We start from the raw sequence: 14,404 nt of genomic DNA on the forward strand, positions 1-14,404 counted from the left end.
TAAACGACTACAAAGGTCCTCAATTATAATCTCGCGATATCACAACCGGAACGTGACTCAAAATGGCGATGGAACATAAGCGCTAATTCATGAACGGAGGTCCAAGCTTCAATCGGTGAACGAGTTAGTTATTTATATCGGGAGATGGATATTCATAGAGAAGAATTAGCTTTGCGAAATAAGTATTGTTACATATCTCAACATTGACTGGTTTTATTCGTGTAAGTTTCTGCTTGAACTCTGAAAGGAGAGGACAACTTCACACAGGTAAAAATGTCAACGGAAGCTAAGTTACTAGCATGCAAGCTAACATATTTAGCTCACTGTAAGTTAATATTAAAGAACTATGCAGTCGTTAAGTGGCTTGAAATTAACGCTGTTCTTATTTTGATATTAAGTTGTTGCATTTGCATGAATATACTTTAGATGTGGCTTGAGTATGGTGTGTAGCTAGTCGGTTGTTATTCCGTCCGAGTGGTTAACCCGCTTTCTGTGGAGTGTTCTGTGTGTTTGTTTACACACATGAAGTAACTTATAATACCTTTTTAAAAAGTATTCATACCTTGGAGTTTTTATGTTGCATTGTAAACAAGATACACAATTGTTAAGTATAGATCCCCTCAAGTCGATATATAATTGAGGCATGCTGTAGAAATGACTGCCTTCCGTCTATGCGGATGGGACCGTGTTAGATTTGCACATCTTGACACTTCCAATTTTTTTTCTCAAAAAGTTGCATGAGGATAATGAAGTGCGCTTTTCTTTTCAATTTCAGCCACAAATACAAGTGCACTGTCAAAACCAAAACCATTTAGGTCTAGACTTCACCCCTCCAAGACACACATTTTTTTGTAACCATTCCTGCTTTGGCTTTATGTTGGTTGTTTTCCTGTTGCATTCATGTTGCCATGTTGAAGAGTTGTGTGGCTTATGGCAAATTAAACATTTGTTTTATAAAGTCATTTTGGGCTCATTAGACTATATAACCTTCTTGTACTTTGTGTATTGAGTTACCCAAATGCTCTCTGGCAAACACTAGCTGAGATGTCATATAAGGCCTTTTCAACATTAACTTACTTTTGTCATCATCCCATAAAGCTGCAGTGTAACACCCAGTTGTATGCACATTGCCTCCAATCGCAGCCATGGAAACCTGTAGCTCCACTACCTATACAAGTGATGTGATTGGCCTCTTAAGTAGTGCCCTCCATGCATGGACACACTACGTTCTTGACGATGGCCTGCACAAGGCAGCTGTGTTACATTGGTAAAAAAAAAAAAATCTAAATGATGAGCTGCAATAAGACATGCTTTCTCATATTTACATTTTGGGAATGGGACTGAAGACGCACTGCAAATGTACTTTCATCAGAATGTTGTCTTTAGAAGTAGACTTAAGTCTATATAAAATGTTTGCTAAACCATCACATAACATGTCAGGATGTTGTATTTGGCCTCAGACCCCTTGAGTGTTTAGTATTGGCAGTGAACCGTTACACTTTTGTAGAACAGAAAATGTTATACCCAAAGTGGAATACATCTGTTTGAATTAGATTTTTTTTTCTTTGTGTATATGTGAGGGGTGATATTCACAGACCTGTGTACTTTGTTAGCCATGGCGGAGGAACGTCGGCAGAAGCAGTGTTCGGTCTCCCTACCCACAGAATCCATGAAGGCCATGGCAGAGTCTGTGGGAGTGGGGCAGTTACAGGAGGAAAGCTGCGCAGCCCTAAGTGAAGAAGTCAGCTACAGAATTAAAGAAATTGCACAGGTAAATCACAAATCATTTAACCAGATATTGTTTGTGGGTCTGTAAATTGTTTTGAAACCACATTCTTGAATGTCTTTATGTCAAATCTGATATATGAGCTTTATATTTAAATTCCTCGTTGTTCTTTTTCTTTTCTCCCCTTTACATAGGATGCTCTCAAATTCATGCGTCATGGGAAGAGACGTAAATTAACTACCAGTGACATAGATAATGCTCTCAAACTAAAAAATGTGGAGGTACGGGAGAACTTGCATACTTAAACTTTCACTATTTAATTAAACCACTTGATAGATGTTATTTGAAGGAAAGCATAAAGGGATTCCTTTGTTCTGGTTCCTTTCTTAATCATGTGTTCTAAGTTAATTTCTCTCGTTCTAGCCCCTGTATGGATTCCAGTCGCAAGAGTTTATCCCTTTTCGCTTTGCAAGCGGTGGTGGAAGAGAGCTTTATTTCTATGAGGAAAAAGAAGTCGACCTCAGTGACATTATTAACACACCGCTCCCCAGAGTTCCACTAGATGTGTCTCTCAAAGGTACCCAAATATTAAACATTACATGCTGTTCGTTATACTCCAGGATATTGCATTTTCTTGTTTTGACTGTAAGCTTATACACCATGCGTGTTTGTTAATCCACAGCCCACTGGTTAAGCATTGAGGGGGTGCAGCCTTCTATTCCAGAAAATCCACCACCAGGTGAGCCCTGTTTAAATGTTCTTCTCTTAAAAGAAAAAGAGAAAAAAAATCTAGGAAAAACTTGAAGTTGGGTTTAATTTTCTGCATTTCAGCACCAAAAGAGCAACAAAAGGTTGAATCTACAGAGCCCCTTAAAGTCGTCAAACCTGGTCAGGAGGAAGAAGGTACGATTCAAGGCAAGAGTCAGGGGGCAACGCCTGCTGATGGCAAAGGTCAGTACCTTGTGTTTATATTATAATTCAATGTTTCTCTATTTTCTTCTCTTGTCCTCCTACCTTGCTTCCTTCTTCCCTCCCTAGTTCTTTATGATTATATCTGTCTCTTTCAGGAAAGGATAAGGGTCTAATAAGGTTGAAGGCACGCAGCACTCATGAGCTGTCTGTGGAACAGCAGCTTTACTACAAGGAAATCACAGAAGCGTGTGTTGGCTCCTGTGAAGCTAAGAGAGCTGTAAGTCCTGCTTGTCTGTCTGTATATAAGGTTTATTGTATACATTCTGAGTAACAATGTAATTACCTTTTCTTCTTTCCTTTTGACAAGAAATCACATAGTGGGTTTCTTTAATCGGCTATAAAGTTAAGAAATGGCAACATGGCAGAATTCTATTATTGTACATACAATTTCCTGTTAGCTGCAAACTGATCAAACGGTAGTTTTAACCTGGTCTGTCACATCACTTTTGTTTCCTCTCATTCAGGAAGCTTTACAGAGTATTGCTACAGATCCTGGACTGTATCAGATGCTTCCAAGATTCAGCACATTTATTTCTGAAGGAGTGAGCATCTTTTTCTTTTCAGCTTCTCCAAATGTTCTAAAACATTACTCACCTCCATATGAAATACCCAAGCATATCTCTGCTGAAAGTACTGACTTAATGCTCTCCTCAAAGGTTCGTGTGAATGTGGTGCAAAACAACTTGGCTCTACTGATTTATCTAATGCGGATGGTCAAAGCTCTAATGGACAACCCCACCTTGTATTTGGAGAAATACGTGAGTCCAGAAAACAAACAAATGATGTTATTTATTGAAGGGTATAATCTCAACGTATACTTTTATTCTAATGTTATAATTGTTCTATCTGTTTTTGCAGCTGCATGAGCTCATCCCAGCGGTTGTGACGTGTATTGTGAGTAAGCAGCTGTGTTTGCGACCAGATGTTGACAACCACTGGGCTTTACGAGACTTTGCTGCTCGCCTCATGGCCCAAAGTTGTAAAACTTTTAGTACTACGACCAACAACATCCAGTCCCGTATTACCAAGACTTTTACTAAGGTGGGTTTTTGTGGTTTTATATTTTGCTCCCAAAAACATTGAGGTAAAAAAATGGGAAAAGGAAAAACCCATGGATAGTTTTTAGAATTTGTTTTCTTGCCACAGATACAGTATTTTTGGGTTGATCCCTTGTTAAAGATAAATGTTACTCTCCTTAAATGTACGGTTTGCACCACTGTTTAATAGGGATGCACCGAGCTGACTTTTTCAGTCCCGATACCGATGCCTGGGCTTTGTGTACCTGTCGATACCTGATACTGATCCGATACCGTTGTTGAATTAATAATACACTGTATACCTTCCACCTTATACCTTCCTTCCACCATGTGGAAGAGACTTAAAGGCGCCAGACTTTCCTTACTAAACATTACTTTCCTAACTAAGACAAAATAACATAGATGTAATGTATTGAATTCTTATTTATTTGTACAATCAACTCTTCCAGCATGCGACACACACGTGTGACAGAGGGGGAAAAAAAACTAACAAAACTGGATCGCCCCGTGGATCTGTTAATTTTTCCGATCCCCGACCCAGCTATTTTGTCAATATCGGGACCGATATCTGATCTTAATATCGAATCGGTGCACCCCTACTGTTTAAAACACTTCACATACTAAACCAGACTGACATGTTTCCTCAGAGTTGGTTGGATGACAAAACCCAGTGGACGACACGTTACGGCTGCATCGCTGGACTTGCTGAACTAGGACCTGATGTGAGTGTGATTCTTTTTTCTTTTCTTTTTTCTTCTCAGATCTTTATCATTTTTACTCTCTTCAATTGACAGCAACCTCCTGATTTTGTCCCCTGCAGGTGATTAAGACGTTGATCCTTCCTCGGCTCACTGTAGAGGGTGCTCGCATCAAAGCAGTGATGGAAGGACCAGTGGTCTCCAATATTGATAAGATAGGAGCGGACCACGTTCAAAGCCTCTTACTGGTAACAAATGTGTGATTATTATGCATTTAAAAGTAGACAATGTCCCACAGATTGATACATTTGTATACTTCAGTTAAAGCATTTCACTACGACATGACATTCATCAGTAATTGTTTCTTATTTTGTACCAGAACAGTACTTGTGTTTCATATAAACATGTTTTTTTTTTTTTTTCTCAAAGAAACACTGTGCAAGTGTTATTGCCAAGATCCGACCTCAGCCTGACAACATGGAGCAGTATCGGACAGACTATGGTTACCTCGGACCCATGCTTTGTTCCCATGTAATGAAGGCCAGGACTCAAGCAGCACTGCAAGCTCAACAAGTCAACAGAACCACATTAACAATCACACAGGTACATTTAATACTTACTGTATATCAGTATAATATGTTTAGTGAAGTATAAATACATTTGAGAAAGCTGGAAGGAAACTTTTGAAAAAAAGTGTGTGTGTGAGATCATTTAGGCATCGCACTTACAGTCCAGAGTTAATGTGTGAGGCATTGCAGAATTGACATGCAAGTAAACTAGCATGTTTTTTTTTGCAGCCTCGTCCCACCCTTACTGTCTCACAAAGTGGGTTAAGTGGGTCGGCAGGGTCACGCACTCCCAGCATCATTAAGGTTCCGAGCTCCCTCACCTTGATGACCCCTCGACCAGGGACCCCATCACAGCCGTCTCCACCGGCAACTAAGTACATCGTCATGGCAACCAGTGCTGGAGCCTCTTCAACTCAGCAGGTTTTTCAGGATTTTCATTCAGTTTTACACTCATCACATCCACAGGGTTCCTTGTCGTGCCTGTATTGATAAAATGATATGATCCAAAGGAATATATAGATATTTTTTTTAATGTATCTATCTGCCGTCTCAATAAAGCAGCTGCAGTGATAACACTTAAATACAACATATATCTAATGTGTTACAATATACAAACGACAAAGCACTAATGAAAATAAAAATGATTTAAATACAAAAAATAGACATTAAGCATTTATATATTTTATTAATTAATAATGTGATTGGTGTGACACTTAACAGGTCTTGTATTTAACTACAGGATTTACTGAAACCTTCTCTTCAGAATATGAATTTACATCTGTCTTTTTGTCTTTCCTCTAGGTAATCACCCTGAGCTCTTCCCAGTCAGCCTCACCGGTCACTAGCACTGTTCCCAGCGCCACTTCAACCTTGCAGCCTTTGGTAAAACTGGAGTCTGGCAGTGGCCCTGGACTGACAAGTTCGAGACCAATGCAGAAATACATAGTTGTATCTCTGCCCTCGTCTGCTTCTTCCTCTTTGGAGACTAAGAGCTCTGTGCTTCCAACCTCAATTTCCACAACCCCACTAGAAGCAGCGATGAAGCTAGACCGGTCCGAGTCTCCTGGAGCGAGCACACAGTCGCCACACTGAGACTTGTATAGGTAGTGGAGATTTTTACCATGTTGATGCAGCTGAACACACAAGGAGGTTTGTTTGGGCTGAACTTAAAGGGGGTCAACTCTGGAGTGGTATGAAGGGGAATAACTGAACTCTTGACAGATAAAGAGCAAATGTGACTAGACATTGTAAATATGTTAATGCCCACTGAAAACTGAGGTCCAACTGTGAGATCTGTAATGTTTCAGCTTATATTCTAATTGATTTCATGTTCTTTTTTTTTACTCTAAAATAAATCCAGATTTTGTATGAAATCCTTTATCTGGATGTTTTTTTTAAATATTTTCTAAGAAAATTATTATTCTGTATAGTTTGCCATCAGCACATTTTACTGTTTCTCAAGTGTTGTATCTGAACACCAAAATATCCTGGATAACTGTTTAAACAAACATTTTGCTACCACATTATTCTTTGCAACTGGCTTGGTGTCATCACTGATCACAAGCCAGTTTAAACCCCATAAGTGATGTAAAAGCCAGCAAAAAGAAAACAAAACACTATTACTGACTCCCTGTCAGTGGTTGAAAAAGTACCTAAAATATTTACTTGAGTAAAATGATCAATACTACAGTGTAAACTACTTCATTCAGGGAAATACCTACTTAAGTGAAAGTTTTCATCATATTTTCAATGTTTTCATTTTTTTTTGTATGTAAAGGACCTTTTGGATGAAAAGTAACCAGTAACTATGGTTGTTAATTTAATGTAGTGGAGTAAAAAGTATAAAGTAGTATAATATACTTTTACTCACTTAGTAGAGTAAATGTAATTGATTCCACCACAGTTCCAGAAGTAAATAAATAAAGGTTTTACAAGTACAAGACCACATTAAACACTTAACACTACGACTCCCACTGAGCATTATGGTTAAAAAAAACAATCTCCCCAGTTTCAAACTCTTGTATCATACTGGTAGGCCGAAATTAAAAGTTGTTTGTAGTTGTAGTGTGGATTTCCATGCGAAAATGGTTTTAATCGCCAATTAAAATGACTTGCAGAGCGACACCATATGCGACAGCAGACGTTTGACCGTTTTGACAAGTGGTCGTATCTATCTTTTATTTTGAAAACAAAATTGCAACACCGGTACTATTTGCTGTCTTCGATGTTTTCAACCGTAGTTTTCAACCTGTTTTCAACGCGGTGATTTGTTGTTGAAATCGAAGGCATGCCCCCTACTCTGCCTCTGATTGGCTATTACTGGTTGCTTTCGTTGGTTGGATTGGTTAGGTCAAAGAATAATAAGGCATGGGGAATGAGATTAGTTAGGGTAAGAATACCCGGTAAACCAATCAGAGGCAGATTAGCGCGAGACATGCCTTCGCTATCCTAGGAAACGCAAAATCGGCAATCGCCATTATAGTCATTTGACTTCTCTCTGAGGAGGAAGAATATAGTAGTGTGGACTGTGGTAGATTAAACAAACATGGATTTTAAAGTACGAGCTGCAACAAAAGAAGACTGCAAAGAAATATCGAGAATGATATTGGTGAGGCTCAGTACTGAGTCGTTACGATACGATAACGAAGCTAACTTAAAAATGGTGTTCTGCTTCACAATGCCGAATGTAACGTTAAACCTGACCCTTATGTTGAGTTCATTGTTACATGTAACGTTACGTAACTTTAGTATATTTGTCAAATGACACGCTACATGCATTCACACATAACGTTTTAACCCCCACCTCCCTGTTTTCAGGAGTTGGCGGTTTATGAAAACATGCCCGACCAAGTGAAGATATCTCATGAAGGTAATTCTGCACTTGATAAATGATAGAACATTTTTTAAGAAAATCCCAGGTTAAACTCTTAAAAATGTCACAGTTTAATTTAGCCTACCACCTTATCAGTTAACCCTTGTATGGTGTTCGTTTTCAATGTTTGCTAAAGGAAAAATTATGCTATTTATTATTTCTTCTAACTCAAACTCATTGGCCTTGGCTCATTTTCTGTGAAGAACATAAAAAATAACTTATTTTCAATGACTGCACATGGTACACCCCTGCTACACATAGCTATTACATATGAGGTGTTCGGGTCTACAGGACCCGAGGGTATTAGGTGCTATGAAACTATGTTGTCTTTCTGCACCTGCTATTCCCACACAAAGTTACAAAATTGTTACATTTCAAGCACTTTCACCTGTTCTAATGAAGTTCTAGGAAATAAGCACCAATTATGATCATAAAATCTTGTTTCTATTTTTTTTTAAACCTTTTTTATAATTGAGTTTCCTTGTTTTCCCACAAAAAACGAAAATGATCATATGATCATAAATGTGATCTCACAGGGGTAAATGGCAAATATGAACCATAAATGATGTATATATCATTGGTAATTGAGCTAAAGTAAACATCTAAATAATAAATAATGTGAACAAAACAGTGAATGACTAATGAGATTCGATTCTGTTTAAAAAGCAGGAGAGTTCAGCAGTGTTGAATCAAATCTTTTGGAGAACATTTAAAAAAAAAAAAAAGTGGTTGTATGGGTGGGTAGGGTCCATGGCTCTTCTTTCTGCTCTTTATCATTTGCCATGCAATTTAAATTTTCTGTATGAGTTAGTAAGCATTCTCTCTTGCTATCGTATCATAAATTGTAAGTTGCTTGAGTACTGAGTGTCTGTTTAGAAAGGAACGGTGAACATAAATACAACAGCCAGACAGCACAAAGTATGACGTGTACAATACATACAGTGCTTTTAAAGGTATCTAGTTGAGTTTTTGACCACTAGTAGCAATGTAGAGCAATGTTTTGACGAGCGGGTCCCCAAATTGTTTGTTTCTCGTGTTCTACAAGTATGCCTCACACCACGAGCACAAGGATGACATGATAGACATCTCTGCTGACTGAAGATAATACATATCAACAAGTGGTAGCGGTATCCATCCATCCATCTTCATCCGCTTATCCGGGGTCGGGTCGCGGGGGTAGCAGCTCCAGCAGGGGACCCCAAACTTCCCTTTCCCGGGCCACATTAACGACTGGGGGATCCCGAGGCGTTCCCAGGCCAGGTTAGAGATATAATCCCTCCACCTAGTCCTGGGTCTCCCCCGAGGCCTCCTCCCAGCTGGACGTGCCTGGAACACCTCCCTAGGGAGGTGCCCAGGGGGCATCCTTACCAGATGCCCGAACCACCTCAACTGGCTCCTTTCGACGCAAAGGAGCAGCGGCTCTACTCCGAGCTCCTCACGGATAACTGAGCTTCTCACCCTATCTCTAAGGGAGACGCCAGCTACCCTCCTGAGGAAACCCATTTTGGCCGCTTGTACCCTGGATCTTGTTCTTTCGGTCATGACCCAGCCTTCATGACCATAGGTGAGGGTAGGAACAAAAACTGACCGGTAGATTGAGAGCTTTGCCTTCTGGCTCAGCTCTCTTTTCGTCTAACAGTGTGATAAATTGAATGTAATACCGCACCTGCTGTGCCGATTCTCCGACCAATCTCCCACTCCATTGTCCCCTCACTCGCGAACAAGACCCCAAGGTACTTGAACTCCTTCACTTGGGGTAAGGACTCATTCCCTACCTGGAGAACGCACTCCATCGGTTTCCTGCTGAGAACCATGGCCTCCGATTTAGAGGTGCTGATCCTCATCCCAGCCGCTTCACACTCGGCTGCGAACCGATCCAGTGAGTGCTGAAGGTCACAGGCCGATGATGCCATCAGGACCACATCATCTGCAAAAAGCAGCGATGAGATCCCCAGCCCACCGAACTGCAACCCCTCTCCACCCCGACTACGCCTCGATATCCTGTCCATAAATACTACAAACACGATTGGTGACAAAGCGCAGCCCTGGCGGAGGCCAACTCTCACCTGAAACGAGTCCGACTTACTGCTGAGAACCCGGACACAGCTCTCGCTTTGGTCGTACAGAGATTGGATGGCCCTGAGAAGGGACCCCCTCACCCCGTACTCCCGCAGCACCTCCCACAGTATCTCCCGGGGCACCCGGTCATACGCCTTCTCCAGATCCACAAAACACATGTAGACTGGTTGGGCATACTCCCAGGCTCCCTCCAGGATCCTTGCGAGAGTAAAGATCTGGTCCGTTGTTCCACGACCAGGACGGAATCCGCATTGTTCCTCTTCAACCTGAGATTCGACTATTGACCGAACCCTCCTTTCCAGCACCTTGGAGTAGACTTTACCGGGGAGGCTGAGAAGTGTGATACCCCTGTAATTGGCACACACCCTCTGGTCCTCCTTTTTAAAAAGGGGAACCACCACCCTGGTCTGCCACTCCTTAGGCACCGTCCCAGACTTCCACGCAATGTTGAAGAGGCGTGTCAACCAAGGAAACCCCTCCACACCCAGAGCTTTAAGCATTTCTGGACGGATCGCATCAATTCCTGGGGCTTTGCCACTGTGGAGTTGTTTAACTACCTCAGCAACCTCCACCAGTGAAATTGATGCCAATCCCCCCTCATCCTCCAGCTCTGCCTCTACCATAGAGGGCGTATTAGTCGGATTTAGGAGTTCCTCAAAGTGCTCCTTCCACCGCCCTATTACCTCCTCAGTTGAGGTCAACAGCGTCCCATCCTTACTGTACACAGCTTGGATGGTTCCCCGCTTCCCCCTCCTGAGGTGGCGAACGGTTTTCCAGAAGCACCTTGGTGCCGACCGAAAGTCCTTCTCCATGTCTTCTCCGAACTTCTCCCACACACGCTGCTTTGCTGCAGCCCTTCGGTACCTTGCAACTGCCTCCGGAGTCGTCTGGGATAACATATCCCGGAAAGACTCCTCCTTCAGTCGGACGGCTTATAATATGCCATATTGGAAGCAATGCACCAATAAAAGAGGAATAGAAGAAGACTTCATGCAGGTTTGAAACAGGATATAACTTTGCAAAAGTTTTTTGAAGTAGGAAATGCATTCAACATGTTTACAAGTAAATAGCTTAGTCTGGATAAAAGATAAGATCTACTTTATTAATCCCACACTGGGGAAATTCCTGTGTTAAAAATGATGTAGAAAAATGATGTAGATGTAAAAAATTGGATTGTACAATAGGATGTGATCCACAGCTGGGGTTATATAATTTCTTTTCAACTTGTTTATTGCCTAATGGACAATTTTGTAGCAGTGTCGCCATGTGCCTGAATCTTAGCTGTTATTATCAATTTCTTTTTAGCCAGAAAGGTCCCATTGAGATACAAGATCTCTTCTTCCAGGGAGTCCGGGAGAGTGAATGAGAGGAGAGTTGTAAACAAGTAATAAATTCATCTTCAAGTGTTTTAAGTATTGATGTTTTTATGTGCCTTATCATTTGGGTAAGTAAGTATTTATTGCGTATTAATACATTGTGGCTTTACTTTAGAACTGGAGCAGGACGGTTTCTGCCAAAATCCCTTCTTTGAATGCCTCGTTGCAGAAGTGCCTGAGGAGCATAAATCTAAAGAAGGTAAATTGTTGATCAACTTATAATAAAAGGTCTGTGCCCTTGCTGTTTAGATATTTCCATTTAACATTCAACAGATCATAATGCCTACTCAAGTATGGCCTCATAAATCAACAGTGTCAGATGTTCGTCTATTTCTCTTTAGAGCTAAACTGAAGTTAGGTAAGGGCCATTGCACAGTGACTGAGCATCCATAGACTTGAAATCAATTAACCATTTTTTTTATCCAATACATAACAGACCTATTCCACTATATTTTTAGGGATTTAAAATTGTCTTGTCTTTTTGATTCCTTGTTGTTGTTTTTTTTGTCCATGTAGGATTCACAATTGTTGGATATGCCCTTTACTTTTATACCTACAGTACATGGAAGGGGCGGTCAGTATATTTGGAGGACCTGTACGTGATGCCAGATTTCAGAGGTAGAATATGTGTTGAAATGTCAGCGTAGCCTGAAAAGAGTGTTGTGTAAAATGTTGTTTCTTAGTTGTGGGAATCATCATTTCTTAATGTTTCTGTATCTTTGGCATTTTGTTCCGTAAATGTTTTGTCCTCAAGTATAAACATTTTTTTTTATTGATTTCCTATACAGGAAGGGGCATTGGCAAGGGTTTACTGAGCAAAGTCGCTGAGGTAAATGTGTTTGTTGACCACTAAAGCACAAAATTGTTTATCTGTCCATCTGTGTGATGAAGAGGTAACAGCATGACTGTTTTGGTTTTCTCAGGTGGCGAAGAAGAAGCAGTGTGTGCGTCTGCAACTGTCTGTGTTGGACTGGAATACTCCCTCTCGAGACTTCTACGCTGCTAAAGGAGCTCAGGACCTAACCGCCAGCGAAGGATGGCACTTTATACGCTTTGATGGACAAAACCTGGACAATTTAGCAAATGAGGCTCCTAAAGATTAGAAGTCCGCCAACGAAAATGTGTCTTGCTGTGAAAGATGAGGCTGTTCAACATTCACCCTTTTGTAAGACAGTGCCAAAATAAGCTTCATTGTACCTGGTTCCTCACTACCTTGTCTTCTGTTGAACAAAATCATGTTTAATATCAGAAGGACCTGCATATACTTTATAAATGTAACTTTACAAACTTTTATTTCATTAAAGTACCTTTGAACTTAATTCCTTCATTTTGCAGGCATTTTTGCATATGGTTAAGCTTTGTCACCTTTCAGTGCAGAGTGCAAATTCATTTTAAAGACATAATTTCCTAAAAATGTTTGCATCTTGTATACTGTATCAACATTTATGACTATTTAAAGAAGCAAAATATAGCCCCAACCAGCATATTAGACACAGTCCAGCCCTAATGTGATTTTAATCTTTGTAGAATCTGGTGATAATGCTTGTATATTTTGGCCAACTTCCCAGGAACACAATTTGACCTGAGTAAATCCAATCCCAGATGTGACACCATATTATTGCAGTAGGTGGCAGATTTAACCAACTGAAATTATATCATTTGTCAACTCTGAGTGGGCAGTCAAGGAATGTCGAGGCTAAATGGACTATACATTCAGCTCTATGTCTGCTTTGGTTAAAGGAGTCAGAGGAGAGAATGGTGTGCAAACAGGCTCTGTAATCCCAAACTCCTTTTAATTTGAACATTGAACTGGTTTATTTTTTCATTAATAATATTAAGTCACATTGCTCAACAGCTCTATTCATGGTATATGTTGGAAATTATAATTTCATTAACATTTTTATGGTTTAAAAAAATCAGTCACTAGAAATTATATTTATTTTTGTATAAAATGTACTAAAATCCATAGGAACACATGTAAAATCACCAAAAAAGAAAACACTTCACATTTGAAATGTAAAAAAATATAAAAATGCTTTACATTTGTTTCAATGCGGTTACTCAAGTCTTCTGGTTCACAGGTGAGAGTCAAAATAAAATAACACTGTGTGAAAACCCTGATGTACTGCGATTATATACTAGACCAGTATATAACCAGCTATTTTCTTAATCTACAGAGTCAAATTTACTCCTTATTACAGATATATTTTGATAGATATAAATCCATTTTACTTGAGAGCTTTATTTACTTTAAGACCACCCAGATTATTTATCAAGTCGGCAGATGGCAGAAACTTCTGTTCCCAGAGAGGAGAGCTTTTTGGGCTTTTAACATTATTCTGAAAGTGATGTTGGGTGTTGCGGAATGAGTGCGACTCTCTTCTCGACCAGAAAACTTGAGGCAGGTTTGAGGACATGTTATAACAAAGAATTACAACACTTTATATACTAACACAAACTGACTTTGACACAATTGTAAAAAGGTTTAAGGTATTTTGAGTATTAAATATTTCTAATAGTGTGTATTGCTATCCTCAAGTGACAAAAATTAGGGTTTTTTTGTAAGGTCAGAGGATCTGATTTTTCATGGCATATTCATCAGCTTTCTTCCAACTTTATTCTTATGTTCAAGTCATCATGTAGCAATCATTGAAATGAAGAATAGGACAATTAATTAAAGGGGCTGTATAAATACACATATTTGCTATGTAAAGATATAGTGGAAAAATGTCATTCTGAGCAGAGAATGAAGTCACCCTCATCTGTGTGTGTTGTAATCTGAGCTTTTCTGTTTTCCGTTTTGATAGCCAGAACGGCTATGCGTGAAAATTAGTGCATGTGGTCGTGAAAAATATTTGGGTATTTCCGGTATTTGGGAACAGTCTGTAAGGGCTGTGGCTGTGGAGGCAATCCCAGTCTGCTGTTTTTTTTTTTATATCTCAGTGAAGTCTGTCAACCCGAATTCAGCAGCGCAAGACCCAGAGCCCGGAGTCTCACCATTACACAGTTTGCAACTAGCTCACTTTGTCCCCAAAGTCAAAAAAGTGAAAGTAAATTGTATTATTCCGCAAGGGA

General features: G+C 40.0%; 2 protein-coding genes across 5 annotated transcripts; both read left to right on the top strand.

Annotated features, from left to right (window-relative positions):
• Positions 1–39: 39 nt before the first annotated feature.
• On the top strand, positions 40–6,380 carry taf6 (TAF6 RNA polymerase II, TATA box binding protein (TBP)-associated factor). Of its 3 annotated transcripts, none has more exons than XM_078266878.1 (15): positions 40–267; positions 1,574–1,771; positions 1,921–2,007; positions 2,150–2,303; positions 2,409–2,465; positions 2,558–2,677; positions 2,794–2,915; positions 3,163–3,240; positions 3,355–3,456; positions 3,557–3,739; positions 4,383–4,457; positions 4,556–4,681; positions 4,863–5,036; positions 5,231–5,422; positions 5,804–6,380. In XM_078266878.1, exons 2-15 carry the CDS (start codon positions 1,616–1,618, stop codon positions 6,092–6,094), a joined length of 1,917 nt encoding a protein of 638 aa, XP_078123004.1. In that variant the 5' UTR covers positions 40–267; positions 1,574–1,615; the 3' UTR covers positions 6,095–6,380. The 3 variants fall into 3 exon arrangements, with proteins under 3 accessions (XP_078123004.1, XP_078123003.1, XP_078123002.1); XM_078266877.1 differs by having other exon boundaries at positions 1,581–1,771; XM_078266876.1 differs by having other exon boundaries at positions 1,614–1,771.
• A 995-nt stretch (positions 6,381–7,375) lies between these two features.
• Positions 7,376–13,852, top strand: sat2b (spermidine/spermine N1-acetyltransferase family member 2b). 2 transcript variants are annotated; one of them, XM_078266879.1, is made up of 6 exons: positions 7,389–7,610; positions 7,820–7,871; positions 11,445–11,528; positions 11,846–11,947; positions 12,118–12,158; positions 12,253–13,852. In XM_078266879.1, exons 1-6 carry the CDS (start codon positions 7,548–7,550, stop codon positions 12,430–12,432), a joined length of 522 nt encoding a protein of 173 aa, XP_078123005.1. In that variant the 5' UTR covers positions 7,389–7,547; the 3' UTR covers positions 12,433–13,852. The 2 variants fall into 2 exon arrangements, with proteins under 2 accessions (XP_078123006.1, XP_078123005.1); XM_078266880.1 differs by lacking the exon at positions 11,846–11,947 and having other exon boundaries at positions 7,376–7,610.
• The last annotated feature ends 552 nt before the right edge of the window (positions 13,853–14,404 follow it).

Source organism: Sander vitreus, chromosome 13, assembly GCF_031162955.1.
Source record: "Sander vitreus isolate 19-12246 chromosome 13, sanVit1, whole genome shotgun sequence".
Taxonomy (NCBI): domain Eukaryota; kingdom Metazoa; phylum Chordata; class Actinopteri; order Perciformes; family Percidae; genus Sander; species Sander vitreus.

What these genes read in the sequence shown, in the direction of transcription:
- taf6 (XM_078266878.1), top strand. Translation starts at nt 1,616, where the DNA reads ATGGCGGAGGAACGTCGGCAGAAGCAGTGTTCGGTCTCCCTACCCACA. An exon ending in GCACATTTATTTCTGAAGGA is followed by an intron (nt 3,241 to 3,354) that starts GTGAGCATCTTT and finishes CTCTCCTCAAAG; the next exon opens with GTTCGTGTGAATGTGGTGCA. An exon ending in TTACCAAGACTTTTACTAAG is followed by an intron (nt 3,740 to 4,382) that starts GTGGGTTTTTGT and finishes ATGTTTCCTCAG; the next exon opens with AGTTGGTTGGATGACAAAAC.
- sat2b (XM_078266879.1), top strand. Translation starts at nt 7,548, where the DNA reads ATGGATTTTAAAGTACGAGCTGCAACAAAAGAAGACTGCAAAGAAATA. An exon ending in AAATATCGAGAATGATATTG is followed by an intron (nt 7,611 to 7,819) that starts GTGAGGCTCAGT and finishes CCCTGTTTTCAG; the next exon opens with GAGTTGGCGGTTTATGAAAA. An exon ending in TACTGAGCAAAGTCGCTGAG is followed by an intron (nt 12,159 to 12,252) that starts GTAAATGTGTTT and finishes TGGTTTTCTCAG; the next exon opens with GTGGCGAAGAAGAAGCAGTG.